Source organism: Sceloporus undulatus, chromosome 7, assembly GCF_019175285.1.
Source record: "Sceloporus undulatus isolate JIND9_A2432 ecotype Alabama chromosome 7, SceUnd_v1.1, whole genome shotgun sequence".
Taxonomy (NCBI): Eukaryota; Metazoa; Chordata; class Lepidosauria; order Squamata; family Phrynosomatidae; genus Sceloporus; species Sceloporus undulatus.
This window is the reverse complement of record NC_056528.1, coordinates 25,497,568-25,513,894: the sequence shown is the minus strand read 5'-3', so window position 1 is coordinate 25,513,894 and position 16,327 is coordinate 25,497,568. Positions and strand designations below refer to the sequence as shown.

The 16,327-nt window shown below is 45.3% G+C and overlaps 1 protein-coding gene across 1 annotated transcript; it reads right to left on the bottom strand.

The window, feature by feature from the left end:
* Positions 1 to 4,848: 4,848 nt before the first annotated feature.
* On the bottom strand, positions 4,849 to 16,324 carry HAPLN4 (hyaluronan and proteoglycan link protein 4). Its single transcript, XM_042479341.1, has 5 exons — positions 15,962 to 16,324; positions 13,133 to 13,244; positions 11,519 to 11,881; positions 7,919 to 8,221; positions 4,849 to 6,217 (listed from the first exon to the last, which is right to left on the bottom strand). Exons 2-5 carry the CDS (start codon positions 13,242 to 13,244, stop codon positions 5,868 to 5,870), a joined length of 1,128 nt encoding a protein of 375 aa, XP_042335275.1. The 5' UTR covers positions 15,962 to 16,324; the 3' UTR covers positions 4,849 to 5,867.
* Between the last annotated feature and the right edge of the window lie 3 nt (positions 16,325 to 16,327).

Here is a 16,327-nt window from a genome sequence, read left to right as displayed (position 1 = left end):
GGAAACGGCACATGGAAATTGTCACACACAGTCACTGAGCCATGTGTCTTGGTGTTGCGGCACACTTGCGAAGTGATATGAGCAGGAAGCTAATTTTTCAGGGCCTCTCGATCTTGGTAATAGCATTGCAAAAGACCTTAGCAGGCCATCTATTACAACCTTACTCTGCTCATTGCAAGACCCATAGTGCAGCTGCACCATTCCTGGTCAATGATAGAGAAGGGTTAGGCTACATGACCTTTGAGGTCCCTTTGGCTACTCTATGGTTCTCCAATAACCTTTGGAAAGGAGAAAGAGAAAAAGAAAAACAACAGCAAAAGTATTCATTCCTACCAAAGGAGTAGTGGTGCAATTTTGACCACTGCACTGTAGAAATAATGCAGTTTGGCACCCCTTTGGCCTCATTCCCACTTACAAAAAAAGCGGTTTGCAATCCAAATTGAATGATCGATTTGACAGCAGAGCATGGTTCACACTACATTTGCCCCAATTGCATTTTTACCTGTAAAATAACCCACTTGTGGTTCACATTAATGAATGAATCGGTTCAAAATGGACCTGCTCTGATCAGCCGAAGGGCAAATTTAAATCCTATCTGCATCTGGTTCACACTTGCTCAGAATCGATTTATCCAGAAAGCCACTGAAAACATCAGCGTCAAAAAGATGCGGGTTAAATGGGTCTAGCGTGGGGCTTCTTTCTCTGAATCGTTTCAGCAATTCGGTTCAAGTGCGAACCAGGGTCATTTAAACTGGTTCAAAGCAATTTGCAATCCAGTTTAAAAGGTAATGAGAATCAGGCCTTTAAGTGCTGTAGCTCCATCCTAAGCAATCCTGGGATTTGTAGTTTTAGCCTTTTCTAACAAAAAGTGCTGGTGTCTCACCAAATGACAAATCCCAGGGATGGATCCATGGCAGTTAAAGTGGTGTCTAACAGCATTATTTGTACAGTATATAGATGCACCCAAGGTTAGGTTTTATTCCCCCATACCTGACCGTAGCAGTTCCTGTTCACCACTATTGTGCATGTGGTGAAACCCACACTTTCACATCGAACCCCCGTGCGACAGAACAGTCCCCTTACTCTTCCTCAAGCAGCAAAAGGGAAGGAAAGTGTCACTGTTGGAGCCGGAGTTTGACTCATGCGCCGCACAAGAGAGCGAGTTTGGTGCCGTGAGTCTACAACTTTTCGACTTCTGCTGTTTCGATGTGGTTGCAATTTCCACTCATTTCCCTGTGTGTGTTTCTTAGACCTGCCCTTTGTGGTGTTTCAAAACAAAAAATGTGGGGAGGGAGGGAGGTGGGAAATGTGGGGGGAGGAAGGGAGGAAAAAATAAAACCCTTGTGGTTTCTGTACTGCTGGACATTTTAATAAATTTTTTTTAACAGTTCCTAGCTATTCTTATTCATTTCTTTATTTTATCCATATGCTGCCTTTCAGAAGGAAACTGATTTTTATATATAAAAAACTCTACCAATGTGATTTTAAAACAACTAAAAGGGTCCCAATTAAAACAATACAAACACTTTTTAAAAATTAAAACACATGAAAATTCGACTTAACAAATAAAACACTGTCGTCACTGTTGTGCTGCTTTCAATTCGTTTCCGACTTACAGCAACTCATTGTGGGGTTTATGCTATAAATGGCCAAGAAACCCACTGGGATCTTGGACAATCCACACTCTCTCAGCCTCAGGGGAAGGCAACGGCAAAGCTCCTCTGAACAAATCTTGCCAAGAAAACCCCCGGATAACTTTGCTTAGGGTTGTGAAGGCACACCACAACAATGGTACGGCATCATCAGCGTACTAAAAGCGCTGACATTCCTTCCTCCAGTTTTCACAGACATCTCTTTCCTCTGAATCTAGTCCTACTTTACATATGATGTTTTCGTCATACAAATTAAATAAATACAATTGTCCCTCCATATTCGCTAGGGTTAGGGGCACAATACCCCAATGAATATGGAAAAATCGCAAATAACAACATGGATTTAACTAAGAGGACACCTCTCTTGGAATCTCTAAGTCCTCCAATGCAACTCTGTAGTCAACGTCTGACTGATGCTGACCATAGTACTGTGCCGGAGGAGCTACAAATGTCTAGTAGAGTGTCCTCTCTGGGAATCTCTAGGTCTTTCAGTGCAACTTTTGGTTAAAGTTGACCACTGGAGAACCTAGATATTCCTAGAGAGAACATATTAATCAAATCTGTGAGTAATCAAATCTGCCAATATCAAAGCCGCAAATATGGAGGGATGAGTGTAGAGTGATAAAATGCAACCACGCCTGACCCCTTGCCATTCGGAAACCGTTCCATTTCTCTGTATTCTGATAGTATCTTTTTATCCTGTGTACTGTTTATGCGCCAGGACAATCAAATGTTGCGGCTAGTGAAAACTTGGAATAGTTTCACTACTGCAGTGACACGGGAGACACCAGCCATTAATGCTGCACCAGAAGAACTGAAATCTCGGCTGCCTGGGCTCCTCTGTGCCATGATTTAGCCTCTGCCAGGTCACTTTTTTTAGCTGGAGGAGGTTCTCCTTCATTTTGGTTGACTGTTCAGGGTCTTCTTGGAAGGAGTTCTCACCACAAAACCAAGCTGTCAGAGAGACATCTGGCTGGGGCCTCGATGGATGGTTTCACGCCAGCCTCGCCAAGGCCTGGGCACAATGTGCCAACCTCTTTTGAGCAACAGGTACATTGTTTTTCTGGCACATTAAGCATTTTTCTGGCTCCTTGCCTGCATAAAACACAGATTCAGGGGCACTGAGCATCAGGTGCCAATGCTGTGCCAACTCCTTGGCATTTGGATAATGATTGCCAGGTCTCTAAGAAAGATCTTGACAGCACACACAGAGTTTTGTTTGTTTGAAATCAGATCCCAAGGCAATGTCTGGGAAGGAATAACGCCACTCTGCTTTGCTCACCTGAAATCCAGCAATACTTGTGAAGGAGACAGCCTTGGTTTGGAGATTGGACTATGGCTCTGGAAATCAGGGTTCGAATCCTGGCTCAGCCACTGGGAAACCCACTGAGTATTCTTGGACAAGTCACACTCTCTCAGCCTCAGAGAAAGGCAAAGGCAAACCCCTTCTGAACAAACCTTGCCAAGAAACTCCGTGATCGGTTCCCCTTAGGGTCACCATAAGTCAAAAATGATGTTTATTCTCATGGTTAGACATTGAAATGCTTGCATACACTTCTAGGGTTATGCTGGTTTGATTGAATCATTTACAATGGTCCCTCCACATTCATTGGGGTTAGGACACAGGACTCCGATGAAAGTGGAAAAACTGCAAATAAGAAAACACCACTTTTTTTAACCAGAGAAAACACCACTCTAGGAATCTCTATGTCCTCCAGCGGAACTCTATGGTCAATATCTGCCAGAATTTGACCACTGGAGGACATACAAATGCCTAGAGAGGTGTTTTCTCTAGGAATCTCTAGGACCTCCATTGCAACTCTGTGTTCAACTTCCTGCAAAATTTCACCGGAAGACCTAGCATTTCCTAGAGAGAACATATTAATCAACTCCACAAGTAACCAAAGCCACAAAAGTCAAAGCCACAAATGTGGAGGGTTCGACTGCATTTGAGTTTTAAAGCTTATTTAAGAAAGAAAGAAAGAAAGAAGTGGCTGAGATCCTACATTGCAGACTACATTTTGTAATTTTACGAATCCATAGCTCCCTTGCAGAACTGCAATGAAATCCTGTTAGAGATTTGTGAAGATGTCTGTCTAGACCTTGGCAAGATTGCTCCAGGTCCATCTGGAGCTCCTATTGTGGTCTGGTACTTCTGAGTTGGTGCCTGGATGTGCAAAAAGGAGTGCGCTGATGTGCACTGGTGACCATTGGCACCTGGCACATCAGGCCACTCCACCACTTGCCACAACAGATGCCAATACGTTATAAGTCATGGCAGCCCCAGGTCATATGGACATTGAAAAGTGCTCAGTTTCAATTTTATATATATATAAGTAAAAATAATTATAATTTATTTGTATCCTGCCTCTCCAAGCAGTATCAGGCGGCCTAACAATAATAACATCTTTAAAACACAATGAATCAGTATCATCATTATATCCCAACCCTCCAAACCCACCCATCCACAATAAAATACAATTAAATATTAAACAATTATTCAAATAAGGCAGAGGCTTGATGGAATTAATAGAAAAATTACTAGGATTGTTAACCTGCTGGAAGAATACGTCTTGATCGTCTTTTTAAAGCAAAGACTCACGTCTCAAGGGATGCCACGCCAGAATCATTGTATGCTTTTTTCCTAGTCTGGGCTGTGAATCTGTACACACACACACACATATATACTTTCCTTATTTTATTATATTTTTTTATTAATGGGGATATAGTGCCATCCATGTACACTGTAATGTCGCCCTGTTTCACATGAGCTGAAGAATTAAATCAAAGGCAGAAACCTGCCCCAATGAGCTTACAGTCCTGGTCACAAAGTCAGACATTATGGAGACATGAACAGGGATTTCAGTCTGCCAGAGAGCAGTGGCATCACAAGGAGGTGCAGCGGGTGCGGGTTGCACTGGGTAGCACCAAAGATTTTCACACCAGTGCTTACCATGGGCTAAACGATGGCAAAATGCCGGTAAAACATCAGGGAAGCGTGTGTGTGTGAAAGCCTGATGCGCTTTTGAAATGTCAGGGAATTGTCCCCTCGCCTCTAGCATCCTTGAATCGTTCGCGGAGCAGCAATTTCCTATGAATGCAAAGTTTCTGTTTGTAGGAAACTGCTACTCCACAAATGATTCAAGGACTCTAGAGATGAAGGGACGATTCCCTGACATTTCAGAAGTGTGTCAAGCTTTCACACACGCACACTTTCCTGATGTTTTAGCAGCGTTTTACCAGCACTTATCCCACGGTAAGCGCTGGTGTGACAATCTTCACCATCAGAAGGGGTGACCCTCTATGCACATTTTCTGCATTTATAACCAATGAGGCACAGAAAGAGGGATGGGACAGGAAGAACAGCCCAACATTTTCAGAGGTGTGCATGGGTTGGGAGTAGCTCTAGACAGAGAGAGGAAGAGAGAGAATTGTCATCTCATGGGAGGCTGGGCTTCATTTGGAAACCTTACTAAGGATTATGTATGCTCGAGTATGGGAAGAGGGCCATGGAGTGACACCATGAGTTATGGCACTGGGTGATGCCAACCCTAGTAACATCACTGCTGGAGAGCAGAAAGAACGATACGTGGAGAAGATTTGGCTATCTGTACAAAAAAATGACCTCTTGAAGAGTAACACAGAGAAGAGCAGGTCTCTCCAAACAGGTTGTGCTTTTCATTTGGGGCATTTCCAAGAAGCAGCCCTCCCTTCTCAAATCATGCAAGTAGGACAAAGCCTTTGGCCCTTATGACCGAACATCGGTGGAGCCTGGAATTAAAAAACCAGGCCTCCATCTGTCCTTCCTTTGCCTGGTGCTAAGCTTTTACCTGCAGCCTTAATGTACAGCAGCGAATGCGCAGCAAGCCAAGCCAAGACCTTTGCTCTTCCCACAATGGTGAAGAAGAAGAATCAGGCAAGCAAAAAATGTTTAAAAAACAGTGGGGAAGAGCTAGTAGCGGCTATTCAGCACAAGCTGGATGCAACCCAGATTCCCAGGCATTCCAGAAATTCCAGGCAAGTCCATTGAATCCAACGGTGGTCCTTCTCTCTTGGTTTTTGACTGCCCAACCAGTCTCTTCCAAACATGGTCAATGGCTTCCCCAAAGGGGACACCATGACAAATCTCACCAGTCCTTCCAGACTGGGAAAGTGAGAGAAAGAGAGAGAGATGGAAGATGGAAGAATCTGAAGAGGTTCCTTCCGCCATTTTGTTTACACCTGGAAAGGTTTCCACTTTCCAGTCCCCTCCTTGGCCTTTTTCTTGGTCACTCCACTGTTGGCTTCTTTGTAACAGTAGACACCAAATAGTTTATACTTCTTATCCGGGAAGCCCAAGTTACGGACGCCGGGTTCGCGGCCTCCACAGCGCGGCCGGGGATTGACGATGGGGTAACGGATGCTTCCGTCCTCAACCCACCCGGCTTCACACTTGTCCAACAGTTGGATCTTCCAAGCGGCGTAGAGTTGGCCAACTTTGGCCACCGTGGCACCATTCTTCTTGCACGCCTGAGCGGCCTCAGGAAAGCTCAGCTTGCGGTAAGTTTTGAGAAAGTAGACCTTCCCTGGGACAGAAGGGAAGAGAAAGGAAAGATAGGGAGCATATTAGATGTGGCACTACATTTGGGTTTCCTCTACGTTCAAATTGTTCTAGGTGAGTGATCTGTCTATCTGTCCATCCATTACTCCTTCCAGCCAGCCAGCCATTCTACCATTCAACTTTTCATCCACCTCTCCTACCATCTCTCCCTTTCTTTCTTCCTTCCCTTCCTCCCACCATCTTTTCATCTTCCATCCATCTATTCTCCCATCGGTCCATTGAATCCTAGAGTTGGAAGGAGCCTCATGGGTCATGGAGTCCAACCCCTTCCTCAATGCAGGATCTCCGTATAAGGTCTTTTCCAGATGTTCTGGACTTCGCTTCCCAGAAACCCCCAGCAGTAAGGAATTCTGGGAGCTGAAGTCCCTAACATCAGGAGGACCAAAGTTTGGGAACCACTGACCTAAAGCATTCCCAGTAGGGGTCCCACCTCAGCATCCTACCTTACCTTGTCTAAATAAACCCTTCCTTCCTTCCTTCCTTCCAAAATCTCCTATATTTGATTTGCCTGATGAAGAAGCCAGTGGGGCTCCGAAAGCTTGCATCAAGTATTTTGTGCATTTTGGTTCATCCGATAAAGGTATCACAGTTTTGTGGAGTTGCCATGTTATTGCACTTGTGTTTTTCACGACGCGCTCTGAGCCACTGAGGGCGATGCTCTATAGGCCACATTTAGTGACCTCCCCATTAACACCACCTGGGTAAAAATAATGGTGCATAAATTCCCTCCTTCCCTGCAATGCAGCCTCAATTTCCCAACGCAAAATCCTATTCGAAGGCCGCAATTGTTCATATGCCGACACCTGACCGTGCCACGCTTCTTCTTTCCAAAGCTTGCGCAGAAATTAAACACCTCCCCAGCCGAAGATGGATGAGACGGCGAGAGGCACTCCATTTTGGAGTTGATCCCAGGCTATTTATCCTGCCCCTCATTACACAAATGAAGGCCCCCTCCATCCGCCATTGCCCTCCCCTCCAGACCTGCAAAGCAAAGAGTAATTTACACCTCGGGACAAAACCCGCCGGGATCATCCATCATCCTTGCCAGCTCCAAGCTCAATTATGGATTCCTTTTTGCTTTGCTGCTTTCTGAACATGGCGCAAGAAAGTGTGCGCTCTTGATTCAAGGATGGGCGGGGGGGGAGGTTTGCTTTTCAGCGCTGGGGGACTGATCTTTTGACCCTTGACACCTCCAGAGTCCCCTTTTCTAGCCAAAAAGATAATTCAAGGATGTTGTTCTTTTACATTTTTCCAAGAAATGGAAAAAGTACAAATTTACTCTAAACATCAGGAACAGGCAAGACTTTGTGTGGCATTGCAGTTTGTGTGCTGGACTAAAGATGTGTCTTTGTTGTTGTTGTGTGCCTTCAAGTCATTTCTGATTTATGGCAACCCTATCAAGGGATTTTCTTGGCAAGGTTTGTTCAGAGGGGGTTTGCCCTTGCCTTCCCCTGAGGCTGAGAGAGTGTGACTTGCCCAAGATCATGCAGTGGGTTTTATGGCTGAGATGGGAATCAGACCCTGGTCTCCAGAGTCATTGTCCAAGACTCAAACCACTCTCTCAGCCTCAAAGGTAACTGACTACTTTTCATGGTATAACAAGTTAGTTTTCAAAAGTAAGTTTCTAGTCTGAATATATACAGACCCCCATGCAAGTAGGAATTACCATTCAGGTTGGAGGTGAAGCAGAAGGCGTCATAATGGTCATCGTCTTTGTGTCGGTAGCCATAATTTCTCACTCCAACAGGGGTGTCCTTGCGTCCGCACTCATCCCTGGGCTTAGAGATGGGGTATTGCACAGAGCCGTCATCCAGCCATCCGGCATTGCACCAATCCATCCCTTCCAGCCAGGCCTCGTGCAATTGATCGTAGGAGGCCAGGATCCCATCCTGCTCCAAGCAGGCTTGCTGCGCTTCGTGGAAATTCAGAGTGTACCGTCCCAGGCGAGGGTGGTAAGGGAAGATCACCCCTAAAGAGAGAAAGAGGACAATGGAGCTGTCATTTTGGCATCCGGTGGTTGCTGGACTATAACTCTAGAACCATAGAACTGAAAGAAACACCTAAGGGTCATCCACTCCAACCTCTTTCTGCCATGCAGGAAGACACCAACAAAGCACCCCAGATAGATGGCCATCCAGCCTCTCTTTAAAAACCTCCAAAGAAGGAGACTCCACCACTCTCCAAGGCAGCAGCATCCACGGTTGCATCAGGAGGTTCTTCGTAATGTTGAGGTGGAATCTGTTTTCCTGTAGCTTGCATCTATTGTTCTGTATCCTATTCTCTGGAGCAGCAGAAAACAAGCTTGCTCCATCCTCAATATGACACCCTTTCAATTACAGCTGCCCCTCCGTTTGCGCAGACTTCATTTCCGCGACCCTTGCTTACTCACAAGGAGCAAACAGAGGGGATTAAAAGGGGCACGCACCCCCCAATCGAGGCTATGGGGCTTCAAACCACCACTCCCCATCCTTTATCTGTGCATTTCATTTTTACGGCCTAAGTACAGTACAGTACCTTATATTTCTCCATATTCCATCCAAACAATGATACCTTTATTGGGCCAACCCAAATACATAATGACATGTTGCAAGCTTTCGAAGTCACACTGGCTTCTTCATTGGCAAACAGGAGGGGGGGAATGAAGATGTTAATCACAGGCCTGCATTTTCTGTTTCTGGCCTTACTTCAGATGGTAGGGAGAGCTAGTGACATTCATTCTGTTAGTTTTTGGACCAGCTTTTTAATCTCTTACGGTCATTTTGAGTCCTGATTCTGCCCTTTTGGATACTAGCTCTTTCTTAGTGTCATATAGTTTCCAGGCTTTCCAAATAGCAATAAGGGACAGTCGAAGTGCATGACATTTGGGGATGACAACCAGAAGATGGGAGACACTGGTCCTATCTATAACCTGGGAATCGATTCCTCCCTTTGCTTCATGCCAAGCTGGCTGCCCTCTCCGCAATCTTACAGCCCTCTTATTTTCAATTTCTTCCTCCTGTTTCCTGCGCGTTTCAGTGTGTCTCTGGTGCTTTATTGTTGCTTTTATTGACTTTTATTGTTGCTGCAGGTTTCGGTGTCAGGAGCTAATAAAACCAGGAAGACAGATCGAGGCGTACAGATTCGTAAAACATCCCAACAAGAAGAAGCAGGGAGAGGAGAGGGGCATCGATGGGGAGAAATGCCTGTCATTTTTAACAGCTCCATAGGGTGGGATGAGTTATAGTCTCGACCTAGGGCTGGTTATTTTTACCTCCGCCGGCGCTCAGAGCTTGTGCAAAGTTACTTTTTAAGGAGTCGTATATTTCTCTTGGATGCCCAGGCTCTACAATAACTGAGATCAGACCGTATTAATGATTGGGCACTTGGGTTGGCCAATAAAGGCATCCCTGTTTTGTGGATTTGGGGTGTCATTGTACTTTGCTACATGGCCAGCACTGCTATCCCTGGATATGTTTGTTGGAGATCATTATACAGTTGGCCCTCCATTTGAGCAAGGGATATATTGTGGATCCCCACCTCCATGCAAAAACGGAGGCTCGCACATATTCAAGCCTCATCCGCAACCTCAATTATGCACCGGAGGGGCAACCTCCATTATTTCTAATGGTGCGCACACCCGGGCCGGGCCCTATTCAAGCCCTCCAGCGGATAATTGAGGTCGCGGATTTCAGATAATCGGTAACTGATTACTTGACGCTTCTCAAAGGGCGCATCTACGTGGTAGAAATAATGCAGTTTGACACCACCTTTTGAAAGCCATGGCTCCATCCTACAGAATCCTGGGATTTGTAGTCTGGTGGGGCACTGAAGCTTTTTGGCTGAGAAGGCTCAGACCTTGCAAAACTACAAATCCCAGGGTTACAGCATTTAAAGTGGTCTCAAACTGCATTATTTCTATAGTAGAGGCACTCAAAGTAGCTGGAACAAATGTTTTAATTTAGGAGCTCACTTATGCAGATCCTTATGAGGCACGAGCTCCAGGCACATAATAAAAATATATGTATTGCAATTTTTAATACATACAAAGTTAGACCAGCCAGTTAAAAAGGCTACTGAATGTAATATATATCTATATATCTCTATCTATCTATCTATCTATCTATCTATCTATATCTCAGATATTTTAAATTTCAGAAGATGCATGCATCCATTTTGGAAGAGGCATTCCCCCATCAATCCCACACAATAAGCTATTGTCTTAGAAGATATGTTCTTCCCCATCTCACAGGAATAAATGCTGACATTTGAGAAGAGGTATTCCTGGATAGATCCCACATAGGAAGGAAAGCTGTGAGTTTAGAAGAGGCATTCCCCAATGAATCGCCCACAGAAACAGAAATTGGCATCACAAAAGATGTGTTCCTCCCCAGCTCACAGGAGTAGATATTGCTTCTTTTTTTAGAAGAGGCATTCCCAAATAATTCCCCCTTTATAGGGGGAGCTGCCATTTCAGAAGAGGCATTTCACAGTCATTCTCATATAGGAGGGGGTTCTGCCATCTTAGAAGATGCCTTTTGTCTCCATCCCTACACAAGGAGGGATGCAGTCATTTTAGAAGAGGTATTCCTATCTCTTTTTAGAAGAAGCATTCTTAAATAATTCCCATTTCGGGAGGAACTCCCATTTCAGAAGAGGCATTCCATAGTCATTCTCATATAGTAGGGTGGATCTTCCATCTTAGAAGATGCCTTTCCTTCCCTACGGATGCAGCCATTTTAGAAAAGGTAGGAATGCCTCTTTTTAGAAGTTGGGAGCATGAGCTTTCATAGACTTTAGTCTATGAAAGCTCATGTTGCCAACGTCTTTCTTTCAGTTAGTCTCAGAGGTGCTACAAAATCTCTCTATATTCTGAGTCTACAGACTAACATGGCTATGTCTTTGAACTCTTTTTAGAAGAGGCATTCCTATCTCTTTTTAGAAGAGTCATTCCTTCCTCATTTTAGAAGAGGCGTTCCTAACTCTTTTTAGAAGAGGCATTCCTTCCTCATTTTAGAAGAGGCGTTCCTAACTCTTTTTAGAAGAGGCATTCCTTCCTAATTTTAGAGGAGGCATTCCTTCCTCATTTTAGAAGAGGCATTCCTATCTCTTTTTGGAAGAGCCGTTCCTTCGCCTTTCTTAGAAGAGGCATTCCTACCTCTTTCACACAACAGATGACATGCCTTTCCCAACTTTGTCCCAAAATGGGGACCCAAGGTGACTTGTAGTCTCACTTTTGTCAATCGTGGTAAATACATTCGACATCCGTCCCTCTACTTTTCCTCCTTACCTTCCAAGTCCAGCTTCACCATCCCCACATCATCCTCCAACTCGTTGGTCACCTCGCACTCGTACCGGCCGTAGTCTTGAAGGGTAACATTTCGGATGATCAGCGAGGCGTCACCAGGACCGTCTTCCTGCAGGGCTGTTCGGCCCCGGTAGCCACCAAAAGCCCGGCGTTCCTGGCCCATGGCTACAAAGACATCCTCAAAGAACATGGGGCTGGCTATCTTGGTCCATTTCAAGCGGATCTCATCCGGATCATGGGCCGAAATGTCATAATGGAAACGGCACGGGAGGATGATAGTGCCGCCCCGGTGGGTGACCACTTTTCCCGGAGCCGTTTGGACCACGACGGCACCACTGTCATCCTCTACAAAGAGAAAGAGGGAGACCTCAGCACCCCAGGATTTGAACCCAGGACACAGGAGATCCGAAACTAGGTTGGAGTCCTGTCTACCCTGGGAATATAAACCTTCCAATGTTTTATCCTTGCCTGCGAGAACAAATCATATGCTACTCTTGCTGGGCTCAGTTGCAATTGTGTGTGTGTGTGTGTGTGTGTGTGTGTGCATTTTGTAAACATTTTTAAGTTGTGCAAAAATCACTGGGGCAGGTCTGAAAAAGTCAGACTTGTTTTTTACATGAAAATATCTCTCCTATCTTATGCACGAAAGACCGTTTTGCACCGAAAAGTATATACAAGGCACAAAATGCACTACTTTTGTGCAAAACGGTCTCTCTTTTTTTGGCACAAGACCCCCACAAAGTGGTTGTTCGCTTAAAGTCTTTTTGGGCAAACAAAATTTCACAAAAGAGTCTGAAATGTACAAATAAATAACAATCTTGCAGGGCCAGACCACTTTCTTGATGCACTGGGCTGCCAAAGACGACAGCCTTCCTCACTGGCAATGAGGGAAATTGTGAATATTGCATTGTGAATTCCTGCATGGCAAGGGGTTGGATTAGATGGCCCTTGGGGTCTCTTCCAACTTTTAAAAAGTCTATTAAGTCTATGATTGTGCACCATGTTTAGACCCTTCTGCAGACAGAACATGGAATTGCAGCACACCACAACAGACTTGGAAAATGGCAAATAGGGAATAAATGCAAAAGGGATTTTCTTCTAGCTGCTTCACCACGATTAAGAAGCTGGTTTATAGGCCAGGATTGCCAATATTCACAAGTAACAGATTGCACAAAAATCGTTGCATATCTCTAGCTTGGAGAAACCAAGGATTGAACAGAGGAGACGCAATCTGCATGCAAACTATGGGCTGGACCACCAAGCCAAGTCCAAGAGCTCCCTCTGCTGTCTATCCATCAGTACTGCGCATTCAACAAACTTCAGATAGTTAACCAATCCAGCATGACTTCTAGCAGAAGTTGACCATAGAGTTTCACTGGAGGACCTGAAAATGCCTAGAGAAGTGTTCTCTCTAGGAATCTCTAGGTCCCCCCAGTGCAACCTTTGGTGGAAGTTGACCATAGAGTCTCACTGGAGGACCTACAGATTCCTAGAGAGAACATATTAATCAAATCTGTGAATAATCAAATCCGCAAAAGTCAAAGCCGCAAATCTGGGGGGCGGGCTGTACTCCCCAAATGCAACATCCCAACGCACCCGAGACATGTACAACTTTCCTCCGTCCGGTCTGCGCAAAGGCCAGCGGGCAGCTCAGCATCAAGGTGGCAACGCAGAGGAGACTGTGGCGTGAATTGCTGGCAGGAGTCATCTAGCAGAGAGAAGGAAGAGGCGTTAATCATCAAATCTTGCAATACACGCAAAATAAAATAAACCACTCTGAAAGGTGCTGCTTGATGCTTTCACTCTCTCAGCCTCAGCAAAGGTAAACCAAAACCCCATGATAGGGCACACTTGAATTGTCTTGCCCAGAACTGGGCACTATATTCCAAGTGAACCCTGACCAAGGCAGAATAAAGTGGGACTATGACTTTCCTCGATCCAGACACTATACTCCTATTGATGCAGATTAGGATCATATTGGCTTTTTCGGCTGCTGCATCGCACTTTTGGCTCATGTTCAGCTTGTGGTCTACACAGACCCCAAGGTCGTTTTCACATGTCCTACTTTTCGCCCATCCTACACTTGTGCGTTTCATTTTTGCCACCTGGACACATTACCTTACCTTTATCCCTGTTGAAATTCATGTTTAGGAAGGAAGGAAGGAAGGAAGGAAGGAAGGGTAAGAAACAAGGGAGGGAGGGAGGGGGGAGGGAGGGAGGAAGGAAGGAAGGAAGGAAAAGTAAGAAACTAAGGAGGGAGGGAGGAAGGAGCAAAGAGAGGAAGGAAGGAAGGAAGGAAGGAGAAGGAGAATGAAAAAAGGACAGAAGGATGGAAGGACAGATGGGTGGATGGAAGGAAGGAAGGAAGGAAGGAAGGAAGGAAGGAAGGAAGGAAGGAAGAAAGGAAAAGTATGAAACTAAGGAGGGAGGGAGAGAGGAAGGAAGGAAGGAAGGAAGGAAGGAAGGAGAGAAGAAGGAGAATGAAAAAAAGAAGAAGGATGGAAGGACAGATGGACTGAAGGAAGGAAGGAAGGAAGGGAGGGAGGGAGGGTAAGAAACTAAGGAAGGAAGGAAGGAAGGAAAGGTGCTTCTCTGAACTACAGTGCTACTCTATGGATCCCATGCTAGCAAGAAATCAGGATCCCAGTAAAATAAAACAAAATGCCCAGAACCCCCCAAAGAGATTGGCCCTTTTGCAGCCAAGGAGGGACCTTTCCCAGGCTCTGACACAAGGCCTGATTTACTATACAAGTCAGCTTTCTAGGTCAGACACACAGCGGAGGATGAGGGCAGCATGATTTCCTCGATAATGAAATGCTATTTAAAAAGTATGACCTTTTCCTTTCTTGCAAAGTGGGAGTGGTTGCCACCCTGCAAATTTGCAGATCCTGGAGAAAAGGCAAGAAAGCAGAAGAAAGGCAAACAAAGCCCAGACCCCTGGAGAGGAGCGCCATGCAAAAGGGCCCCAATTCAATTCCTGTTTTAAAAATAGGACCCAGGGAAGAGCCCTTTCTCTTCTGGCACATGCTGGGAAAGCAGTGCACCGACAGCCAGGTTCTCATAATAGAAGGACAAAATGATCTGACCCAGTTTGAGATAATGAAGCAGGCTCCTATATTTAAAAATGGACCTTTATTCAGATTTGTGCAGGCTGTTGGGCCGGGACTCTGGAGATGCGTATCCTAATCCTCATCGGGCCCTGAATCTGACCATTTGTGGCTATAGTCATGCATTCTCTTTCTCTTTCAATCTGGCCTACCTCGCAGGGTTGTTGTGAAGGTGAAAATACAGGGAAGGAGGAGAGCTGCCTTGAACAACAAAAGTGACTGCCAGACAGAGTGGGTTAACTGGAAAAACCAGAGGTCAGATACTGGGTTCAGTATCCCAGCTCAGCCATGGAAACCCATTGGGTGACCTTCGGCAAGTCACACTCTCTCAGCCTCAGGGGAAGGCAATGGTGAACCCCCTCTGAACAAATCTTGCCAAGAAAACCCCATAATAGGGTTGCAATAAGTCCAAAATGACCTCAATCATTGGGTCCAGTAGGTTTAAATACCCTAAAGACACCAGATCCCACCTGATCTTCCTAAGCTAAGCAGGAACAGCCTTGGTTAGTCCTTTCAAACCCATAAATGCCAAGTGCTTGAAGGTGGATATTTGAGGAAGGAACTGGCCATACCTTGCCTAAGAAAACCCTATAAGTGAACTATAAGTGACTTGAAGGCACACATATGGGTCCATCAGCCTTAGACATTTTCTTCTGTAACCATCAGAGACGAAGGAGTTAATAATGCAAGATCCGCTCTCTCTGCAGAGGAGAATTAATTTGCAACATGCGCCTGACCTCTCCATAATTCGGCTTTCCCCTTGCCTTTTGGAAAACGCTTAGCAAAGGAGGGAGGGGGGGGAAAGGACCACATCATATATCAATCTAGCTGAACCCGATCTAGCAATTTAATGCAATCCTTCCGCCTAAATCTGCCTAATCTTTCCATCTCATAATATCCTATCTTTCCCCTACACGCACTTTATCTTTTTTGGAGACTTTGCAATCTGCTTCCCTGGCTGCTGCAAGAGAGCTGAGAAAGCATGGGTTTGAAATAAAGGCACGGTCCAGATTTCTGAGAGATTTGGCTCCAAAAGAAACTCTTTTCTAAACTAACACATAGACACACAATACAGGTCAACACAAAAGGCACGCCAGAAGTATCTCTTTCTCTTTCTTTGTTGCAAAGAAAGCATTTCACAGACCGGACGACTCTCTTACATAGCCGAGCATCACTAGAGCAAAAAGTGGTACCCAAGTGAGGCATCTGAAAAGATGCTCTCTAGGCATCCGGCAGATTCATTGCAGCAAAGCGACGCGGCACATTCAAGGTGAACAGAGATAAAGCCATGACAGCACTTTGCACCAAAGGGACTCACCGTTTTCTCCTTGAGGTTAAGGGGGGACCGGAGTGTCCTAGGCCAAACCGAAAAAAGCAAGGTTGCAGAAAGCTGGTTGAAGTTGAGAGGGATGCAAAGAAAAGGAGGAGGAGGAGGTGAGGATGCAGAGCAAAGGATTCAAGAGCAGGCTTGTAAGCCTTTTTTCCTCTCTTTGGGTTTTTTCCAAAATCTTCCCCGGCTCCAGCTCAGCGCCACTGATGTGAATTCTTAGTCAGCAAACTCCTAGAAGAGATGCAAAAACCACTGATGCCAGAGAGAAAGAGAGAGAAGAAGAGGAGGAAAAAAGTTGGGCAGGAATCAAAGAGAGGGATGCAGTTGCTGCATTCAAGCTGCCTGCAATGGGAC

Bases quoted from the DNA above. Each gene is read 5' to 3' on its own strand.
- HAPLN4 (XM_042479341.1), bottom strand. From the start codon at position 13,244: ATGACTCCTGCCAGCAATTCACGCCACAGTCTCCTCTGCGTTGCCACC. The intron at 11,882-13,132 runs GTGCGTTGGGAT...TTCTCTTTGTAG, and splicing joins GAAAGTTGTACATGTCTCGG to AGGATGACAGTGGTGCCGTC. The intron at 6,218-7,918 runs GTAATTCCTACT...CTTCTGTCCCAG, and splicing joins CTTCACCTCCAACCTGAATG to GGAAGGTCTACTTTCTCAAA.